The 17155-nt window shown below is 40.5% G+C and overlaps 1 protein-coding gene and 1 non-coding gene across 3 annotated transcripts; both read left to right on the forward strand.

The window, feature by feature from the left end:
* Positions 1 to 10643: 10643 nt before the first annotated feature.
* Positions 10644 to 16339, forward strand: LOC109897065 (cilia- and flagella-associated protein 251). Of its 2 annotated transcripts, XM_020491584.2 has the most exons (3): positions 10644 to 10769; positions 14256 to 14369; positions 14690 to 16339. In XM_020491584.2, the coding sequence occupies exon 3, from the start codon at positions 14692 to 14694 to the stop codon at positions 15340 to 15342; it is 651 nt and encodes a 216-aa protein (XP_020347173.1). In that variant the 5' UTR covers positions 10644 to 10769; positions 14256 to 14369; positions 14690 to 14691; the 3' UTR covers positions 15343 to 16339. The 2 variants fall into 2 exon arrangements, with proteins under 2 accessions (XP_020347173.1, XP_020347174.1); XM_020491585.2 differs by lacking the exon at positions 14256 to 14369 and having other exon boundaries at positions 10657 to 10769.
* A 550-nt stretch (positions 16340 to 16889) lies between these two features.
* trnaa-cgc (transfer RNA alanine (anticodon CGC)) lies at positions 16890 to 16961 on the forward strand. The gene has a single exon. It is a non-coding gene; the product is annotated as a tRNA-Ala (tRNA).
* Positions 16962 to 17155: the final 194 nt, after the last annotated feature.

Raw genomic sequence — 17155 nt, forward strand, 5'->3', positions numbered from 1 at the left:
AACGGATTTAAGTTTCCCTGCATTAAAGTCCCTCGCTACTAGGAGCACCACCTCTGGGTGAGCGTTTTCTTGTTTGCTTTTTGTGGAATACAGCTCATTCAATTCCGTCTTAGTGCCAGCCTCTGACTGTGGTGGTATGTGAACAGCTACGAGAAATACAGATAAACTCTAGGTAGAAAGTGTGGTCTACAGCTTATCATGAGATATTCTACCTCAGATGAGCAATAGCGCGATACTTTCTTAGATATCGTGCACCAGCTGTTTTTTACAAAAATACATAGACAAGGGGCAGCAGACTATCTTGCCGGTATAGTGTGTAACCAGCCAGCTGTATGTCGATAGGGTCGACGTTCAGCCACGACGCCGTGAAGCATAAGATGTTACAGTTTTAATGTCCCGTTGATAGTTTAATTTTCCGCGTAGCTCATCTATTTTTTTTTTCTCCATGTTTGCTAGCAGAATGGAGGGAAGTGGGGGTTTATTAGATCGCCTATGAATTCACGCAAATCGCGGGGATCTGGGCCTGTTACCGAGAAAGCAGTATATCCTTCGCATCGGGCTCGTCAGAGTCATCAAAGGGAAAAAAAGGATTCTGCTTCTGTCTAGAAGTTATTTTCGGTCATAAGAGACGGTAGCGACAACATTATTTACAAAATAGGCGAAAAAAAGTTGCAAATAAACGAACAAAGAAACACAATAGGTTGGGGACACGTAAAACGTCTGCTTTCATCTCCGGCGCCATAACCCAGTGGTTATCATCTTATGTTATCATCTTGTGTTATCATACACTGTGTAACCCAGTGGTTATCATCTTGTGTTATCATACAGGGTAAGCATGCTCCTGAAGCTTTTCTGATTGGTTCCTCAACTCTTTGGAAAGAAGAACTCGATTATATTCAGCATTAGAAATGGACTGTCAAGTTTAGTCCTCCCACAACATCATAGCAAAATTTACATGAATTCAAATCTACCTCTACGGTTCCCCAGTAGTTTATGGTGTTATGTGCTCCACTGGCTAGTAACAAACACAACAGGATGTGGTCCCAGGTTGAAAGAGCATCAGCTCTGTGTCTTTTGAACCACTCACTTCCTTCCTCTGGGCTCTGAAGTGTCTGTCAGCCGAGTGGTTCTACACTGCTTCAACTCTTAACACAGTGCATTCGGAAAGTATTCAGACCCTTCCACTTTTTTCCACATTTTGTTACGTTACAGCCTTATTCTAAAATTGATTAAATTGTTTTCCCTCATCAATCTACACACAATACTCCCCATAATGACAAAGTAAAAATTGAGTTGTAGAAATTTTTGCAATTGTATAAAGAAATACAAACTGAAATATCACATTTACATAAGTATTCAGAACCCAGGCTCCGTTCATCTTTCCCTCGTTCCTGACTAGTCTCCCAGTCCCTGCCGCTGACAAATTTCCCCACAGCATGATGCTGCCGCCACCATACTTCACCGTACGGATGGTATTGGCCAGGTGATGAGCGGGGCCTGGTTTCCTCCAGATATGACGCTTAGCATTCAGGCCAAAGAGTTCAATCTTGGTTTCATCAGACCAGAAAATCTTGTTTCTCGTGGTCTGAGAGTCCTTTGGGTGCCTTTCGGCAAACTCCCAGCGGGCTGTCGTGTGCCTTTTACTGAGGAGTGGCTTCCGTCTGGCCACTCTACTATAAAGGCCTGATTGGTGGAGTGTTGCAGAGATGGTTGTCCTTCTGGAACGTTCTTCCATCTTTACAGAGGAACTCCAGAGCTCAGTCAGAGTAACCATCGGATATCTGGTCATCTCCCTGACCAAGGCCCTTCTCTCTCCCGATTGCTCAATGTGGCTGAGCAGCCAGCTCTAGGAAGAGTCTTGGTGGTTCCAAACTTTGTCCATTTAAGAATTATGGAGGCCACTGTGTTCTTGGGGGCTGTTAATGCTGCATAAATGTTTTGGTACCCTTCTCCAGATCTGTGCCTCAACACAATCCTGTCCGGAACTCACTGGACAATTCCTTTAACTTCAGAGCTTGGTTTTTGCTCTGACATGCACTGTCAACTGTGGGACCTTATACAGTCAGGTGTGGCCTTTCCAGGAACGAGTTTGGGAAATCCTGATAAATCTGATATCAATTGCTCTTTAGAGTGTGAGCTGCTTTTATAAGAGTTGGTATTTATTAGCAGAATCACTATGTCCATTTAGGTTCAGCCGCTCTGTGGTCATTGGACTGTATGCGTCTGTGAACCTTGAACTTAAAATCAAATTTTATTTGTCACATACACATGGTTAGCAGATGTTAATGCGAGTGTAGTGAAATACTTGTGCTTCTAGTTCCGACAATGCAGTAATAACCAACGAGTAATCTAACCTAACAATTCCACAACAACTACCTTATACACACAGTGTAAAGGAATGAAAGAGTATGTACATAAAAATATCTGAATGAGTGATGGTACAGAACGGCATTGGCAAGATGCAGTAGATGGTATCGAGTACAGTATATACATATGAGATGAGTAATGTAGGGTATGTAAACCTATGAAGTGGCATTGTTTAAAGTGGCTAGTGACACATTTTTTACATACATTATTAAAGTGGCTGGGGTTGAGTCAGTATGTTGGCAGCAGCCACTCAATGTTAGTCGTGGCTGTTTAACAGTCTGATGGCCTTGAGATAGAAGCTGTTTTTCAGTCTCTTGGCCCCTACTTTGATGCACCTGTACTGACCTCGCCTTCTGGATGATAGCGGGGTAAGCAGGCAGTGGCTCGGGTGGTTGTTGTCCTTGATGATCTTTATGGCCTTCCTGTAACATCGGGTGGTGTAGGTGTCCTGGAGGGCAGGTAGTCTGCCCCCAGTGATGCGTTGTGCAGACCTCACTACCCTCCTGGAGAGCCTTACGGTTGTGGGCGGAGCAGTTGCCGTACCAGGAGGTGATACAGCCCGACAGGATGCTCTCGATTGTGCATTTGTAAAGGTTTGTGAGTGCTTTTGGTGACAAGCCAAATTTCTTCAGCCTCCTGAGGTTGAAGAGGCGCTGCTGCGCCTTCTTCACCACGCTGTCTGTGTGGGTGACCAATTCAGTTTGTCCGTGATGTATGCGCTGAGGAACTTAACTTAACTACCCTCTCCACTACTGTCCCATCAATGTGGATAGGGGGGTGCTCCCTCTGCTGTTTCCTGAAGTCCATGATCATCTCCTTTGTTTTGTTGATGTTGAGTGTGAGGTTATTTTCCTGACACCACACTCTGAGGGCCCTCACCACCTCCCTGTAGGCCGTCTCATCGTTGTTGGTAATCAAGCCTACCACTGTAGTGTCGTCTGCAAACTTGATGATTGAGTTGGAGGCGTGCATGGCCACGCAGTCGTGGGTGAACATGGAGTACAGGAGAGGACTCAGAACGCATCCTTGGGGGACCCAGTGTTGAGGCCCTGCCACATACCTCTCGTGTCTGAGCAGTTGAATTGCGACTCTACTTTGTCTCTATACTGATGCTTAGCTTGTTTGATTGCCTTGCGGAGGGAATAGCTACACTGTTTGTATTCGGTCATGTTTCCGGTCACCTTGCCCTGATTAAAAGCAGTGGTTCGCTCGCTCTCAGTTTCGCGCGAATGCTGCCATCAATCCACGGTTTCTGGTTGGGGAATATTTTAATAAATGCTGTGGGTACAACATCACAGATGCACTTGCTAATAAGCTCGCTCACCGAATCAGCATATTCGTCAATGTTGTTGTTTGCTGCAATACAGAACATATCCCAGTCCACGTGATCGAAGCAATCTTGAAGTGTGGAATCAGATTGGTCAGACCAGCATTGAACAGACCTGAGCGCTGGAGCTTCCTGTTTTAGTTTCTGTCTATAGGCAGGGAGCAACAAAATGGAGTCGTGGTCAGCTTTTCCAAAATTAGGGCGGGGGAGGGCCTTATATGCATCGCGGAAGTTAGAATAACAATGTTCCAGGGTTTTACCAGTCCTGGTTGCACAATCGATATGCAGATAGAATTTAGGGAGTCTTGTTTAGTCTTGTTAAAATCCCCAGCTACAATGAATGCAGCCCTGGGATATGTGGTTTCCAGTTTACATAGAGTCAAATTAAGTTTGTTCAGGGCCATCGATGTGTCTGCTTGGGGGGGAATATATGTGGCTGTGATTATAATCGAAGAGAATTCTCTTGGTAGATAATGCGGTCGGCATTTGATTGTGAGGAATTCTAAGTCAGGTGAAGAGAAGGACTTGAGTTCCTGTATGTTGTTATGATCACATAAGGCATAACCCCCTGCCGTTCTTCTTACCAGAAAGATGCTTGTTTCTGTTGGCGCGATGCGTGAAGAAACCAGCTGGCTGTACCGACTCCGATAGCGTGTCTCGAGTGAGCCATGTTTCCGTGAAGCGAAGAACGTTACAGTCTCTTATGTCTCTCTGGAATGCTACCCTTGCTCGGATTTCATCTACCTTGTTGTCAAGAGACTGGACATTGGCGAGTAGTATGCTCGGGAGCGGTGCGCGATGTGCCCGTCTCCGGAGCCTGACCAGAAGACCGCTTCTTCTGTCCCTTTTATGGCATCGTTGTTTTGGTTCGCCTGCTGGGATCCGATCCATTGTCCTGGGTGGTAGGCAAAACAGAGGATCCACTTCGGGAAAGTCGTATTCCTGGTCGTAATGTTGGTGAGTTGACGTTGCTCTTATATCCAATAGTTCCTCCCGACTGTATGTAATAAAACCTAAGATTACCTGGGGTAACAATGTAAGAAATAACACCTAAAAAAACAAAATACTGCATAGTTTCCTAGGAACGCGAAGCGAGGCGGCCATCTCTGTCGGCTCCGGAAGTTGACTTTGCACATATAGTATGTTAATTGGTGTGTTCCTTTAGTGACATCAACCCTCTGGTTGTACAAATCAATTCCATAGAATCTTTTCTTGTGTCTATGTTCAAAGGATAAAGCTAAGAGCTGTTGTGGAAATTATTACACAGGGACACTTGAAGTCAATCTTAAATGAATCATTATTTTTTGTCAGCAAGCTGGAGAGGTCACGGTCAAACTTAGATGCATAAAGTACCGGTCTGAAGTGAGCTCTAACGGGGCAGTCCCGTTAGTTCCCTTATATACTGACAAGTTAGATTTGCATGATGTAGCTTATTCATCATTCATAATTCATGTTTGCTTCATTCATGTGACGACCAAATACTGGGTCATGCATGTGACAGACCAATACCTCACAAGGCTTCTTCTCTCTAAGCTGATACCTTGAAACTGAGATATCCCTTTCTCTAAACAAGGTTCTAGGCGTACTGCCAAATTGCAGATACTGACAGTGAGGATTCGTTCAATCAGTCACTTGCATGAACACAGAAATTGGTTATTAGAAAAGCACAAACATTCACATTTCCATAACATTCCATCCTCTTATCACTTATCACGTGTGATGATAATCATTACATTTTAATGTAAGCATTTAGATTATAGCTTCTATATCATAATATTCTATACTCCTATTAAAGTTAGGGAAATCAATACAGAAAAAAAACAGGCACTTCATAATTTCAAACCCTTCATTTTGGGTTAATCAATCTAATTAGTATGGTAATACAATTTTTTATTTTACCTTTATTTAACTAGGCAAGTCAGTTAAGAACAAATTCTTATTTACAACGAATGCCTAGGAACAGTGGGTTAACTGCCTTGTTTAGGGGCAGAATTATATATTTTTTTAACCTTGTCAGCTCTGGGATTCGATCTAGCAACCTTTCAAACAGGGATTCCAACCAAGTTGCAGTCGTCCACTCTGGTTGTGGGGAATTATTCTTAGCAACAGCGGCAATGTATTCGGCGAGATCAGTCATATTAGAAGAGTGATCTGGGACAAAGGTACAACATTCATCACCATTGTTTGCACAAGTGTCCCCTTTACCTGCCAAAAGATAGTTAAGAGCCTCTCTGTTTTGCAGAGCCAATTTACGCAATTCTTTTAGCTTTGCTAATTTTCTCTATATCTCTAGAGATCTCCCGAATTTGGCCTAGAGCACATTCATATTGACTTTCACAGAGAAGAGAGAGAACACATGTTAAAACAGTTTCACACCAACCTTGATAAGAATGGGATTGGGGCAAGGTTAGCCCAAGCTACAATCTAGTGGCTCTCCTCACAATTTAGGGGCATAGCTCTGTCTCTAGAAGCCTCTCCTTTCCATGTCATAATTATAAATATTGATAAATTATCCAACCCAAATTTAGAATGACAGTCCTTAGTGCTTCACGTTGGTTCTATCAATTAAATTTAAGACCCTCATCAATAAATCAAACAGAGTATCAACGACTAACAAATATTAATTAACAGGTGGGTTGTGTGTTGGTGCTGGCATGTATATAGTAAAAATCGTAGGGTAAAAACAAACAAAATGGCCAGGCCTTACTTAATTTGGGAGCTCCCTTAACAGCTGGATCCGGGTACCTTTAACTGCTCTCCTAAGGCACTTGCCTTGGGGATTCTTTCAAAGGGAGAGATACAGAATCATTGATAAACATAGAAAAAAAACTTGATATACACATCAGATGATACAGTGTCCCGTCAAGCTGAATTAGGCACCTTCTAAAGTAAACAAAGCCAGAGTCCCTTTCTTGTAATCATTGTCATTTCGACCTGTTGCGTTGACATACAATTCTGTACAAACTATCCCTGGGACATGAACTTAGTCTCAAAATATAACATGTTGTTTAACAAATCTGCTAGGACCTTCAAAAGGTTGGTGCTGGCTTATCAGCTCAATATTCGGTACTAAAAACATTTACTTGGATCTACTTCTTCTGGACACAGTTCCACGTAATGGAAACATATTGTTGTTTTAGATGACATTACCTTCTTACTTTAATCCCTGGTGCTACCCATACTATAGAATTGAGTAATACATTGTCAAAAACGTGTCTTATTCAATTATTCATACCTTTCCCCACTGTGTCTTGTACAGCCTGTTTGAATTCAGTGTGTACTGGCAGCTATTGTTCCACAGGAAGCTGATCTCTAACCCAAACAACAGATTACTTAAACACAAGAGCAATGGACCAGGCCTTGAAGAGTGAGCCTGGTCCAATGCTCAATCCCTTTGTCTTATTACTTGAAATTACTCAGATATTACGTTTTTGGAGTGCTATCTGAAAGCCAATTACTATTCACTTTGTTACTTTCACTAGTCTCCATATCTGTTTCCTTCTTTTCCAATAGGAAGACCTTCTCAATCACTTTGTTAATACACACAGATCACTCCCAAACAACATTCTGCTTTCTCCCCTATTGCAAGGTTTAATACAAAACAAACATGATAACCTTCTCCATATTGGAAGGCATTGATTTCATTTTAGTCTAACCTAACAATGTTAGTCTATATATTTATTTCAATTTTCTGTTGGATATTCACTTTCTGCTTCACACTTATTAAATGTCTATTATTTTAAGCTTCATATGTAATATGCCAAATGTATAAAATTTAGAAGGGGAGAGATAAACAGTTATTATAACTAGGCTAGCACTGCCTATCAGTTCACTGTCATTGGAATGTTCTATCCATAAGGTTTCTGGCACTTGAGACAAAATAGACTGGGAGGCAGTGTCAGAACCCCAGTCATCCTGGGGGACTGGTTCAATTTGCCTGCTTACTCATTGGTTTAATATCTCATCGTTTGGGATATCAACGAAAACTCCATCAGAGGTACAATCAATTGTAGCCTTAAGTTTAGTTAACAGAAAATCATGTTCAACATTCATTGGTTCTATTTATAGTTAAAATTTTTAGGGGTAAGTCAAGTCCCATACAATGCTTTAACCTTATCATACCTCACATTATCCATAAAGGGATCACTCTGAACATTTCTCATAATACCTTTGACACAACTAACATAGTTTACATGTGGGTGTGCAAATTGTATATATATTTTTTCTATTGTTACATCTCTAGTAACCCATTATACTCAATATTATGTTACTTCATCTCTAAAGTTTCAATCTCTTATTATCCAAATTTCAATCAGCTATTTATCCATATTTCTTAATATCCACATTTCAATCAATCTTATTATTCAAATTTCAATCAGCTTAATTTGTCATATCTCACAATCACGCAACTTTCACATCGACTTTCACTCTCACAAAATCACTCGCTAAAAACAAAATCCTATGGAACAATCCTTGGATTGCTTTTCAGAATGCAAATTGGTCCACATGGACAACTAAGTGAAGGATGTTTTGAACTAACAAAAAGAGTTCTACAAGCAGTTGTTACAAGAATAACAAAATAGCTTGAAGTGTTTCGTCCAAATATAGGTGGAGTCAACTAATAAAAGAATGTATGACCTGACTAGAGAGGTCCAGGACCTGAAGAACAGTTTGCAGTTCTCCCAGTGTCTGCTTGATGAGTTTAAACAGGAGAACTGCAAGATGACAGCAATCTGTAAATCATTGAGAGAGGACATCAATTCTGTGTATGAATCCATGATAACAATGACGGATAAATCAAATTATCTCGAGGTTCAATCAAGATGGAACAACATGGTTGTGGACGTAATTGCAGAATCTCCACGAGACATGGAGGGAGTCTCAGAGAAATTGAAGATGGACCAGCGGAAGATTGAGGTGGAGCGCACCAACAGAACTGGAAATCCCACCACCGGTCCAGGTGACATGCCCAGGCCGAGGTTGCTGTTCTGGAAGGTAGCTGTTCTAGAAAGAGCCAAGAGCTTGAGAGGAATGTATATCTTCCTCAACAAGGACTATCCTGAAGCTGTGCGCCAGAAGAGAAAATACCTTATCCCAGCCATGAAAGCTGCCAGAGCGCGTGTGGACATTGCTTACATCCGCTATGGCAGGCTCATTGTCCACCCTCCCTCCTAAAAATGCCTGGAAGGGATGAGAGAACCAAGACTATGGGTTCATAGCTTTAACCTCACAGCACACACCACACTTTCGAACACCAACTGATTAATGGATTGCAGAATGCATATTTTTGTCTCTTGCTTTCTCTGATAAGCTACCCAGGAAAGGGCTGAAAATAGCCCATATTAATATATGTAGCCTAAGAAATAAGGTTAATGAAATCATTAACTTGCTGACATCCGATAACACTCATCTATTAGCCAATTCTGAGACTCACTTAGATAATTAATTTGATGATACAATACAAGGATATAACATCTATAGAAGAGGCAGGAATGCTTATGGGGGAAGTGTTGCTGTATATATTCAGAGCCATATCCCTGTAATGCTTAGAGAAGCTCATATGTCAAGTGTTATTGAAGTGTTGTGGTTGCAGGTTCACTTGGCACATCTAAAGCCTTTTCTGTTGGGGTGTTGCTATAGGCTAACAAGTGCTAACAGTTAGTATCTAAATAATATGTGTGAAATGCTTGAGCGTGTATGTGAGGTAAACAGAGAGGTCTACTTTCTTGGGGACCTGAATATTGACTGGTTTTCATCAAGCTGTCCGCTCAAGAGGAAGCTTCTTACTACCAAGGTGTTTACAACCATTACAGGAACAAGATCATCCACATGTATCGATCACATTTTTAGAACTTTGTTCTAAAGCTGTATCCATACCCATTGGATGCAGTGATCACAATATCGTGGCTATATCCAGGAAAGCCTAAGTTCCAAAAGCTGGGCCTAAAATTGTGTATAAGGGATCATACAAAAGATTTTGCTGTAGATGATGTAAAAAATATTTGTTGGCAAGTCAGTTAAGAACAAGTTCTTATTTACAATGATGGCCTACAAAGGAAACAGTGCTTTGTTCAGGGACAGGATGACAGATTTTTAAACCTTGTCAGCTCAGTGATTCGATCCAACAACCTTTCATTTACTGGCCCAACACTCTAAACCACTAGGCTACCTACCGCTCTAAAATGAATAAGGAGCATCCAGATGCTGCACTTGATGAATTTATGAAATAGCTTTTTCCAATTATTGATAAACATGCACCTGTTAAGAAGCTGACTGTTTGAACTGTTCAGGCTCCGTGGATTGATGAGGAATCGAAAAAAGTTACGGTTGAAAGAGATGAGGCAAAAGGAGTGGCTAATAAGTCTGGCTGCACATCTGATCCTCATGTAGCTACCCTGCACACCAGCTGCCAAACCTTCAATCTGCACTACAGCTAAAGTACACAGAACACTACAGCTTCCTCTTTCTATGTATATTTGGGTGAACACTTGACTTTCTTATCACCCCTTGCAACATTTCTCCTTCAGCCTGCTTGAGTTAGTGGGTTGGTTTATCTATCAATCTATCAAAGTCTCTCTGTTTCTCTCTATCTCTCTCTCTCTCTGTCTTTCTCTCTCTGTCTCAGTACATTGTTGTAATGATGTGCAAATAGTTAAAGTACGAAAGGGAAAATAAATAAACATAAATATAGGTTGTATTTACAATGGTGTTTGTTCTACACTGGTTGCCCTTTTCTTGTGGCAATGGGTCACACATCTTGCTGATGTGATGGCACTCTGTGGTATTTCACCCAATAGATATGGGAGTTTATCAAAATTGGATTTGTTTTCGAATTCTTTGTGGATCTGTGTAATCTGAGGGAAATACGTGTCTCTAATATGGTCACACATTCGGCAGGAGGTTCTCTCTCTCTCTCTCTCTATCTCTCTGTGTTTCTCTCTCTCCGCCCACATTATATCCCCTCTCGCTCTATTTCTGTATTTATTGTTAAAAAAGTGCCACCACTAACACCTGCCTCGTTGGGTCTGTCTCTCTTGAAACCATCATTCAGACTGTTCATTTTATAGCAACACTGGTGAGTTTACATTTAAAAAAAAAATCAATCATAATTCATCAAATCGTCCCTATGTTTGGCATTTTATGGCGTGGATCTGTTTGAACATTTTCTATCATCTTCCTATGTGTGACCATCTTGTCACGGCTCTTTCCACACTCTGTATGTCCATCCTTCAGCTTCACACTCTCCACTCAATCTCTCCCTCCACATCTCCTCACTTTTCTTCCACCACTGTTTCTCTCCTTCCACTGTGTTTTTATTCAGTCTTTTTAGGACTTTTACATATTTCCTCCCCTTTTCTTTTTTTTTTTGTGTGACCATGGTGTATTTAGTTTCAGAACTGTAAGAAGAATCTTAGTTTATGTAGTTCAGTCCTTGAGCTGTTCTTGTCTATTGAGGTTTTGTATTATATCATGTTTTATGTCTTGTGTGCAGCCCAGGAAGTGTAGCTGCACCTTCAGCAACAGCTAATGGGTATCTGAATAAAATGCCAATAACAATCTACAAAATGAAAGAATTGCATTGGGGGTGAAGGGTGTGGTTAATGGTTACATATCAAGTGGGCCTTTGCTTAAAACATTTATGTTATCTGTGCTAATGCTGCATAAGTGTTATGCATATAAACAGAGTATGTAAACAGCACATCCCTCAGTGAGATCCTTATTAAAGATCCTTATTAAATCAGTGCTCCACCCCAATACAGCTACCTTTACAAAGGCAGTCTAATTCTAATATTTCTACTACTAATTGGTCTTTTGACCAATCACATCAGCTCTGAAAAAGATCTGATGTGAAAAGATCTACCGTGGTTGTTCAAAAGACCAATTAGTGGAAAAAAGATCAGAATTGGCTGCCTGTCTAAACACAGCCTACTGTACCCTGCCTGCCTGCACCACATGAAAATGTGTAATGGGAAATGCTCAGATATGCCTTCAACTTATTGGCTGGTTGGTCATATGCATAAATGTAAAGGCATTGTAGGATGTAGAAAGAGAGAGAAAACATTGCTTAACATATTTTGCATAATCAAGTTGGCAATCTAGGATTAACTATGCCTTGTTGATAACTTTAATCTGATGAGCAGAATGTCACATTTGTACGTCATATGAAACAACAAGTCCACATACTCTACCGTTCCAAAGTTTGGTGTCACTGAGAAATGTCTTTGTTTTTGAAAGAAAAAGCACATTTTTATCCATTAAAATAACATCAAAATGATCAGAAATACAGTGTAGACATTGTTAATGTTGTAAATGACTATTGTAGCTGGAAATGGTAGGTTCTTTTGTGGAATATCTACATAAGCGTACAGAGGGCCATTATCAGCAACCATCACTCCTGTGTTTAAATGGCACATTGTGTTAGCTAATCCAAGTTTATCATTTTAAAAGGCTAATTGATCATTAGAAAACCCTTTTGCAATTATGTTAGCACAGCTGAAAACTGTTGTGCTGTTTAAAGAAGCAATAAAACTGGCCTTCTTTAGACTAGTTGAGTATCTGGAGCCAGAAATGGCCAGAAATGGCCAGAAACATAGGACTTTCTTCTGAAACTCATCAGTCTATTCTGGTTCTGAGAAATGCAAGAGGACAAGTACATTAGAATGTCTAGTTTGAGAAACCAACGCTTCACAAGTCCTCAACTGGCAGCTTCATTAAATAGTACCCGCAAAACACCAGTCTCAACGTCAACAGTGAAGAGGCAAGTCCGGGATGCTGGCCTTCTAGGCAGAGTTCCTCTGTCCAGTGTATGTGTTCTTTTGCCCATCTTAATCTTTTCTTTTTATTGGCCAGTGAGATATGGCTTTTTCTTTGCAACTCTGCCTTGAACAAGAACAAGAACAAGAATAGACTGACTAATTTCAGAAGAAAGTTCTTTGTTTCTGGCTATTTTTAGCTGTAATCGAACCCACAAATGCTGATGCTCCAGATACACAACTAGTCTAAAGAAGTCAGTTTTATTGCTTCTTTAATCAACACAACAGTTTTCAGCTGTGCTAACATAATTACAAAAGGGTTTTGTAACGAATTTCTTCGTCGTCTGAGGAGGAGTAGGAAGGATCAGACCCATATGCAGCGTGGTAAGTGTCCATGTTAATTTATTAGACTGAACACAAAACACGAAACAGTTCTGTAAGGTGACATACACTAAACAGAAAACAACTACCCACAAATCATAGTGGGAACACAGGCTACCTAAGTATGGTTCTCAATCAGAGACAACGATTGACAGCTGCCTCTGATTGGGAACCATACCAGGCCAAAAGCAGAAATACAAAACCTAGAACAAAAAAATTGAATGCCCACCCCAACTCACGCCCTGACCAAACTAAAACAGAGACATAAAAAAGGAACTAAGGTCAGGACGTGACAGGTTTTCTAATACTCAATTAGACTTTTAAAATTAGCTAACACAACGTGCCATTGGAGCACAGGAGTGCTGGTAATGGGCCTCTGTACGCCTATGGAGAAATTCCATTAAAAATCTACCGTTTCCAGTCATTTACAACATTAACAATGTCTACACTGTATTTCTGAAAAATTTGATGTTATTTTAATGGACAAAAAAATGGAAATTTCTCCAAATGTTTGAAAGGTTGTGTACATGAATCCCAATGCATTCCTGTCTGAACCAGAACTATAAATGAATCTTTACTCAATATGTCAGCTATCGACACAGATTTGGGGAAACCACAGGTGCACTTATTTTTTTATTAATTTGTCGACTCTGACAGGCATCCATATTTATCTATACAAGCATCCATATTCATCTATATAACCGTTTCCAATTGACTGTTATAATTATTCAACTAGAAGTGAGCAAGACCGAGGGAGAGAAAGCATCTGCTGGCTTCCTGTTAGTGAGTCACACAGGCAGAATCAGGGGGAGAATCTCAATTGCATACTCCCCATGTCCTCTCTCCGCTCTCCTCGCCTCCTTCTCAAAACCCATTGGATGAGAAAAACAGAGGTCCCACCCCTCTGACCTTCTCCTCCAATGGGTTTTGAGAAGAAGGTGAGGAGACAGGAGTGAGGACGCAAAGAGTATGCAATTGAGATTCTCCCATTGCCGCCGCCTCATACTCACTTCCTGTGTTTGGGAGGTGTGACGTGCTGTATCTGCAGGGACAGTACAGCACAATGAAACAATAGCATGGCACATCAATCACCATGACACCACAACTGTCAGAACCATTCACAACCGGTCAATGTGACAGTTTCTGATTACAATAATCATATTATTATTTATGGTCAGGTTTTAGTCTACATTTAAAACCAGCCATACTTTATCCTGTAAAATATTTTTTGCGAGAGTCCACCTTTCCGCCACAAACATTTCTATTTCAGGTGTAAATATCTGTATATATATTTTTAAAATGCTGCATGGATATTGTAATTGGGAGGTGAAATGTTTTGCTTGTCAGGAGGTATAATGAACACTACTCAATTATACTGCAAACATTTTCGGCAGTAGGTAGCTAATGTTACTATATTTTCTTTACAGATCCAGTCATTAATAAATCAATGTATGGATCACCTCCAATTGAAAGGAAATAAACTGGATCTCCACCACAGCAGTTTTACTGTTGAGCAACTTTTCTGAGAACTATTTGAAGAGGTACGTTGCGACATCAAATCTATCTGATCCTGCTAACCCCAATAATAATGGATTTATGGTTTTGTTCTAATAAGAGGCCAAACATGACTGGATTTGAACAGCTTTAGAATAAGAGACTTGTATTTTGTGACTGTCACAGTTGGGGTCAATTCCATTTCAATTCAGTCTGACAATTGAAATGTAATTTTTATAGTGCAGATGAGGCCAACCAATCACTTCAGGATCTGAATCAGAGATACTGTACATGCCTTTAGATCCAACCCAATGTCCCTGTCAAATGTCAGTTTAAACAGTTTTTCCTATGTTACTCTCCCTTGTAGGCATGACTAATTACGATCCAGAAATGAAAGACCAAACCACATCCTCCTTTGTCGTCTTGACTGTCTTCTTCATCCTGGTCACCCTCGTTGCCCTCCTGGTCATCCTGTACATGTGGCTAAACCGCCAGACTAATGGACAGTACACAGTCCACCAACTGGTCCTTGGGGAGGGTGGGGCCAGGGACCGGGTGAGGGGCGGGGTCCAAGTCCTGGAGGTATGGTTCAGGCGTCGCCTTTGGCCTCTCAGTGAGGATGAGGAGACTGTAGGAGAGGAGGAACAGAGAGACAAAGAGGAGGATGTAGAGAGAGTGAGTGAGGGAGGGGAAAGCAAGGGGGAGGGGAAGAAGGAGGAGGGGGATGAGAGGGAGGGCCGAGTGGACGACTCTTCGGATGAGTACTCCAGTGCGGAGAGCTGTGGCCTGACGGAGAGTGTGAAGGTCATGGACGAGAAGAAGGAGAGGAGAGAGTGTGAGGGGAAGCGAGAGGAGAATATGGAAGAAAAGGGGGATAGCAAAGGTGATGAGGGAGCAGTGGGAGGAGAAGAAAGTGGACAGGGAGGTTTGCTGATACACCTGCATCAGTCCTCTGGTAGTGCTATCTGGTCTGAAGATTATGAGGGAGGCAAAGACAACAATCATGTGACTGCATTGTGAGGAAAGGATCAGAAAGGGGAAAGAGTTCCATTAATACATTTTTGTACAGTAATAGCGCTTAACAGAACATTGGCTACTTGTCATCATCATCATTGTCATAATTGTCATAATTGTAAACCTTACAAACCAGTGTTATAACAATCAAGGCAGAAAACAACAGAGTGTACTAAATCAATCCAATCATCAAAGTGACTGACAAGAGCAACAATTGCAGCTTGAATACATGAAGCTATATTAATGTATTTTAGATATAAAATATAATTTTTAAACGGTTTCAAAGTTTCATGGGTTTCAAAGTTTTGGGGTTTGCACTGTTGCTATGAGATTATTTGTATTGTAAATATTTGTGTTCTGTATATTTTATGAATTTAATAGCTATTTAGATCCTTCTTCCTGGAGATCTACTGCCCTGTAGGTTTTCAGTCTAATCCTAATTTAGCATATCTGATTCAGCTAGTTAAGATATTGTTGAGCAGCTAATTCGTAGAATCAGGTCTGTTAAATTAGGGTTGGACTGAAAACCCACAGGAAGGTAGATCTCCAGGAAGAGGGTTGTGCAGCCCTGGCCTATGGCTTGACTTTGTGCTATACTGTTTCATGTCTTATGTGCATGATGTTTATTTCCAGAGTGACAAATATACTTTTTATTATCTGATACAACTTAAAGGCCCAGTGCAGTCAAAATTATGTTTTGTATCATGTTGTACAGCAACTCATGGAACAAACACTGTAAAAGCGTGAAAAGATTTGATCAGTGTTATTCCTGATAGTTGCTGGTGGAAAATACAATCTACACAGGGCCTTTACATTTTTATTTTTGATGAGAGACTGTTACAGAGGAGTGTAAATGTTTTTTAAGGCTGGAACATGTTGTTGAATCGTATTGTTGTATGTTGTAATTCTGTAATGTATTGATTGTTGTTGCCTTTTTGGCCAGGTCTCCATTGAAAAAGAGGGTCTTAATGTGCTTTTCCTGGTTAAATGAAGGTTAAGATTTTTTTTTAAATCAGCAGGTTTGCATGGCATTCCCCTCCCACTCAGACCACTTCCTGACAGTCCTAGCAAAATTCTTGCCTGAGAATTTTTTATTGTTGCAAAAAGGCTATTTTTGTCCATTTTAATGAAAAACTATTATAGTAAGCTTCTTAATTGTTACCCAGAAGTAATTTGATATTGATATAAAAACGGTTGCATGAGGCTTTTAAGTGTTTGCGCTGATGTGATTATATTGTCTGTTTCCTTTTCTTAAAACTGCATTGTTGGTTAAAGGCTTGTAAGCAAGCAATTCACTGTTGTATTCGGCGCATGTGATAAATAATATTTGATTCGATTTAATTTGATTGATAGTTTTTTGTTGAAATAAAAAAATATTTTCTAAATGACTATTATTTAAGTGTGTTTTTCAAAAAAATAAATTGAAGTATTCTAAAAAGTGTAGGCTATAATACCTATACTTTTTAAAGTCATAAATATAATTTTATACAAACTATTATTTTATGAGATTTACTACTTTAATAACCCTTTTTGCCACTTTCTTCGTAGCCAATGGGGATGTAGCTCAGTGGTAGAGCGCATGCTTCGCATGTATGAGGCCCCGGGTTCAATCCCCGGCATCTCCATGTTTTTACCAATTGTCTACCCAAGAAATTCATTACAACACGAGCTGATAATTTGGAGTTAAACTCATACTAACTCATAATAACACATTTAATCATGTCCTTTATTTAATATGTTTTATTATAGGGCTGTGACTATGGATGCTGCTTGCACATTACGCTTCCTTGTCCGCTCAGCAATGGGCGGAGTATTGGGC

Source organism: Oncorhynchus kisutch, linkage group LG9, assembly GCF_002021735.2.
Source record: "Oncorhynchus kisutch isolate 150728-3 linkage group LG9, Okis_V2, whole genome shotgun sequence".
Lineage (NCBI taxonomy): Eukaryota > Metazoa > Chordata > Actinopteri > Salmoniformes > Salmonidae > Oncorhynchus > Oncorhynchus kisutch.

Coding starts and splice junctions, on each gene's coding strand:
- LOC109897065 (XM_020491584.2), top strand. CDS start 14,692: ATGACTAATTACGATCCAGAAATGAAAGACCAAACCACATCCTCCTTT.